The sequence below is a fragment of the Juglans regia genome, chromosome 10, assembly GCF_001411555.2.
Source record: "Juglans regia cultivar Chandler chromosome 10, Walnut 2.0, whole genome shotgun sequence".
NCBI lineage: Eukaryota > Viridiplantae > Streptophyta > Magnoliopsida > Fagales > Juglandaceae > Juglans > Juglans regia.
In genome coordinates, this window is record NC_049910.1 from 28,951,739 (window position 1) to 28,957,804 (window position 6,066).

The following is a 6,066-nucleotide window of genomic DNA, read 5'->3' on the forward strand; positions in this document are numbered from 1 at the left end:
AACATAAATTTCTCATACGTTGGAGCATTAAAAAAATCTCATCTGTCTTTAGTGACGATTTCCAGAAACCGTCACAAAAAAGACCTTTTAGTGACAGTTTGGGAACTGCTACAATTTCTTAACCGTCATTAAAAAGCAATTATATTGTAGTGAGACTATATTTAAAAGTCAACTTTGTTTTATTGATCAAAAAATAACATTTTTCATCATCAAATAAAATGATGAGTTTTAGTAAATATTTTTAAGACAAATAAATCGATCAAAATAAATAGGGTTTTTAACATAATTTAAATGATAAATATTAAATACTATTTCTAAGGAAATAAAATCTTTTAAATAAAGATGATTTTCTAAAACTATACTATTTTCGGGGCTCCAAACATTAAAGAGGATGACTTAAAAACTTAACCTTGGTCCAACAAAACTAAAAATATCCCATTTAAATAATTTTGGACTTTTAAAATATTTAGATGATTTTAAAATATTTGGTTCGATATAATAATCATCCGCAAAATTAAAAATGAGAATTCGAGATTAAAGACATTTAGGCGAGGTTCATGACTAACCCAAGAGAAAAAGGAGTAGTTCGTCACAATTTTGTACTATGACCCTAACTTAGAAGGGCCTTAGAGTTTTATTACAATCTCATAGCATTTTTATATCCAATTATTGGATTATATATTATGTTTGAATTTCATGTTTACTATCTACTGTAGAAACATAACTTCATTTGTATGAATGTGTACGACATTTTATGTTCAAAACGACTTAATTGCTATTCAAACTGTATAACATTAAAATAAGATGTTTGAATGGTTACAATATTAGTTTGAACTACAAGTCTTCATCCCATTCGAATGCGTACCTTTTTTATTTGAACGAACCCACATTTATTCGAATATAAATATTTTAACCAAAATAACGTTCAAATCGTAACATAAATTGTTTGAACCACATAAGGTTCAATATTTGAACGGATCAAATCCATCTTCAAATGCTCATCCAAACGGGTATAAGAAAGCATTTGAATGCTAATCACTCATATTTGAACAGCATAGCATTACTCGGTTATGCTCGAACGAAAAGGCAATATGTCCAAACCATTTACGATCACAACGTTCTAATGATTATAACTCTTATTCAAATTTCGTTTAAATTAGGAGTTTTCTTTTTCGAAGAATTCAAGTTACTATTTGAACTGTAACTGCACACCATCGAACCAAATACGGTCTTGACATTCGAACAGAAGTCAATCTTTTTCGAATGGGCATATCTTCAATATTCAAACAACCTCGCATCCCTTTCAACCCATTCAAGCATGACTAAAGTGTTTGAATACTAGCCTCATATCGTAACCGTTCAAACAATATTCTATGTACGAATGAAAGTTGGTCGTTCGAATGTCTTTTAGGAATGAAATAATTTCATCTCAGAATTTTTTTACGTTTAAACGAACTTAGAATGAGTCAGAGAAATTTCATTCCAAAAGATATTTTCTGAGACGATTTTTTCTTGCCCCAGATTGTCTTTTGCGATAGACCTCTTGGGACGAATTTTCATCCCTATGTCTTCGGAGACAAAAAACCACTCTTTTGGGACCAAAATTTTCAACCCAAAATAGGGTTTACTTTTTTATTTTTGGATAAACAAACTTTCGTTAATAAAGAAGTCAGTAAATAGCAGCTTGATCAAACCAAAGGGCATGATCTACAAAACTTGGGACTGATTCCCACCACATAACAACGTCATCAACATCCCAAGCAAAAGAGGGTTTACTTGATTTATGTTGTAGTGATCAATATATTGGAGATCATTGGAGGCAGTACTTAGGATGAAGATTGGACACATCGTGAAGAAGATGATCTGGCCGGACGTTGATCTTTTGGTCTTTATTTATTCAAAGGATTTATGTCAATTTTTTTTTTTTTTTTTAAATATAGTCTTTCAAAAAGTCACGTGGTTTAGCTGTAGTATAGGTCGGCGATAAGTGCGCAAGCAAGAGCGAGTTTAATTAAAGAGTCCGGCTATACATCAGCCGGTACTCTCCGCACATCCTTGAGAAAGTTTTTTTTTTTTTTATTTTTAACTCAATACAGTATATTGAAAATGTAGACTGATATTTTTTATTTCTCTTAATTAAATAATGCTTCAAGAAAATTTTTGAAAAGCTTGACCCTTGCTAGCTATAAGCTGTACCTAGCTAGTACTCTTTTCTTTTCACTAATTTATAATTCCGATTCTCATAGCTATAAATAGGCCACGCTCTTGCACAAATTACACAAGCTAGCCAATTACTTCTTTCTTCTTCCCCAAACCTGTCTCCATCGTTATAACGTTGTTGGTAATAAAAAGAAAATGGAGCAATCCAATTGTGGTGTGCTCGTAAGCGAGTTGTCCATGTCCGACGACCAGATCCTGAAACAAATTCGTGAAACCCATGTTCCTGTTCCTAACCAAAATATTCCTTGCTCTGATCTTTTCGATGCCATTAGAAGTTTTCTTTACCTTGCAACCCAAATTGTTGACAATGCTTTGCTGGTATGTATATGTGTCGTGCGTGTGTGTCTATATATATATATATATATATATGTTAATCCTAGGTACTGTTCATATCATTTCTAAGATTTACGTCTTCGATTCTTTTTTCCTTTAAATTCCGTTCTATCTTCTACTCCAAAGATAGGACCCGTTCACATACTATATTGGTAAAGAGATGACCACAAGGATTTAAGATATGTGATCGAATTAGGGGATACAAGCAGCGACTTCATCGCTTTCTGTTCTTTTCTATATATCTAATAATTACTTGACTTTCAATAGGGTGCTGGAGGACTGGAGAACCTGGAGGTACCGGCTGTCTCGACCACCGGTGACCTCAGCCTACTTCCAGGCATACTCGACCAACTTTCCACAGTGGTAATTACAACAACTACCATAAAAAAAAAAAAAAAAAATCTTTGATCATTAAAGCATCATCGTGTATATAGTTATAGTAGTATTATAATTTTTCCATAATAAGAAACATGTAATGTCAGCTGAGACGCAGCGCTCCGTGTGGGGAAACTGAACTGAAAAACACGTCAATGTCCATACTTCGTAATGAGCTCTCAAGCTTTTCATGGACTGAAAAAGCAGTGCTGATACTTACTGCTTTTGCTGTGGACTATGGAGATTTTTGGGCCCTTGTAAAGTTACAGTCGTTCGACAGACTTGTGGAATCAGTGGGAGTCACAAAACGTGAACCTACGACTATAAACTGCCCAGACCTTATAAAATGCGAGAAAGAGATTGGTGATATTAGTTATTTGATCAAGGACACGTTGGAAGCAATCAAATGCATTATTGAGTTCGAAAGGCAATCTAACTGGGCTGATACCAAGGGAATCAAAACTACATTGTTAACCACTGTCACGGACAGTATCCCTTTGCATGTCTACTGGGTAATCGTAACTGTTGTTGCTTGCACGACTCAGATGTTTTGTCTCAGTAACGATACGTAAGTTCTTGTCCTAATTCATCACTTGTTCTCATGTATATTCTCAAATCCTTTTGATATATAGTAGCTAGGAATATTTAATCACTGTCATGATGTACGTTACAGCACTTATAAGATATGTTTTTAGATGGTCTCCATACGAGGAGGGAAAATATGATTTTTTTTCTTTTTCAAGGTAATACAAATGACCATGGTTAATTAATTGCCTGATTCCAGGGTCAAGACACTGGATCTATCGCCCTTGATTGAGAAGATAAGCACCACCTCGAATTACTAAAGGAGAATCTAAAGGATTGCGGTCAACAAATAGGTCAGGAAATAGGACATGCAATTTGGTTCTCAAGAAAACAGTACTACCTTGAATCTATTATTAAACATCTTTCTGTCTGGCAATTACCAATAATATAATTTTTGTAGCTGTTTATTTTGTTTATGGCCGTATATATGACCCTTGCTGATTTTGTTATTTATAAACAAATTATAAATGCTTTAGTTATAATATTTTTTTACAAAGTAAACTAAAAAATTGACATTATTTGCTTCCTTTATATATATATATATATATATATATATATATATATATATATTGGATTCATGCATGTGCGCATTTCGTTATGTTTTGATTATTTATGTCGGTACTGGCACTGCCATTTTTACAACTTAAAACGTGCCTGATCATTCCCTATCATAATCACAGCTGAACAAGCGCCAAAACCTCGTTTGTGCACAAGGATTTTGGCGGTTAAAGCTACAGGACCAGGCGTGGTAAAATTTTCTTGCTTTTTCTATCCCCGATCTCTGACTGCATCTATATATATAAAAATAAATCGAAAGGAATATATGGTGAGGGGCCTTGGCAGACGTATTGATATACACACGTACACGATCATGATTCTAATATTTAATACATAATATTGCATTTTGAGGCAATAATAATATTCATATACTGCATTATTCAAATAAAATCTGATTTGTTACCTTGTAAATATAGTATGTGAGCGAGGATTACACTTTCTTATATGGATCCACCAACAACGGATGGAAGAATCAATTTCTTGGTCATGTAACTAATATCATTTGCGATTTGGCCAATTCTGTCGCTTTTTATGATATTTTTGACCGATTAAAATCGTTAGAAACAGTAATTGTTTGCGTCATTTTTACGTATAGTTGAAACTGATGAGAAGTGAAGTCTTAGGATACGTTTGAAACTTAGATTATCTCAACTAATTATTATATATTTTTTTAAAATTTTAATATAAAATATAATAAATAATTTAATTTTTTTAAATTATAAAATAATAATATTAAAAAATATTATTTTAATAATATTTTATTATCTCAATTTAATTTACATCTAAATACAGTCTTAATTTAAATGAAAATATATTGAATGAAAAAATCTTCAAATGATTAAATACAACTATTATTAGGTATATTTCCTGCGCTTTTAAAAGTTGAAAAATACTGGAGTCCTCGTATAGAGGATCTATTTTATAAGGACTTTGCTAATCGCATTTGGATAGAAGTAGATCATAACGGATCCGGTTCCGGTTATCCACGCAATAAAATAAAACGGGCCTACATATATGCTAGCTTTTGATCTTACTCATGCCTCTCGGTCCCATTTTATATTAATTATTAGCTTCGATGTGATGTGTTGGGCGAGGTTGATTGGAAAGATACTTTAATTTGGTAGGGCAATCCATGTAAAACAAAAGGATAAAGTGGGCATGAATGACTTCTTTATAAAACGGCCCTACATGTATGCTAGCTTCATACATGTCCTTGATGCCAATTAATTGGAGTTTTAAAGTACTGTACGGGCTCTGATGACTTTTAGCTCTATCAAATATCAATGCTACCAACTAATTGATGCAGATTTACAACGTAGATCGAATATCTATCGGATATGGAGTTTTGAAGTTATTTTTTGGCAAGGTGGTGAATCCGGTAAGAGTAATGTTAGAGATAAATTATTATAACGGTATATATTTTGTATTTATTTTGTAGTTGTTTTTAGTTAATTATTTTTAATATTTATTTGAAAAGATATGTGATTTATAAAATATCACATCATATATATTAAATAGATGGTATCAATAGTAAATTTTATTTATATTTATTCTTCCGATAACTCAATATTTTACTTCATATCTCATGCTCGAATCGAATTAGTCTGTTCGATAATTTGTTTAGTATTCTTTAGATTAAATTCGAATTAAATTTAATAAATAAAAAAAATTTATTTATAAAAATAGATACTCATTCGAATTATAAATAATACATATCCGATAAAACTCGATTCAACTCGATTAAGACTAGTTAAAACTTGTTCATTTATATTCGAGTCGAGTCGTTAATTCAACTCGATTAAAACTCATTTATATATTAATAAATATATACATACACCTATATATACTTACACATATATATGTAGTAACTAATAATATAAACATACTTTGTATAAAAAAAATAATATAAACATATCACTTTTATAATTAAGTATATAAAATGTAATCTAATACTTATGTCTATATAATGAATATATTTCATAAGTATATTTTATA

The 6,066-nt window shown here is 31.3% G+C and overlaps 1 protein-coding gene across 1 annotated transcript; it reads left to right on the top strand.

Moving 5' to 3' along the window:
• Positions 1 to 2,266: 2,266 nt before the first annotated feature.
• Positions 2,267 to 4,582, top strand: LOC108998768 (protein SIEVE ELEMENT OCCLUSION B-like). Its single transcript, XM_018975464.2, has 6 exons — positions 2,267 to 2,538; positions 2,821 to 2,916; positions 3,036 to 3,496; positions 3,713 to 3,806; positions 4,194 to 4,261; positions 4,488 to 4,582. Exons 1-4 carry the CDS (start codon positions 2,356 to 2,358, stop codon positions 3,771 to 3,773), a joined length of 801 nt encoding a protein of 266 aa, XP_018831009.2. The 5' UTR covers positions 2,267 to 2,355; the 3' UTR covers positions 3,774 to 3,806; positions 4,194 to 4,261; positions 4,488 to 4,582.
• Positions 4,583 to 6,066: the final 1,484 nt, after the last annotated feature.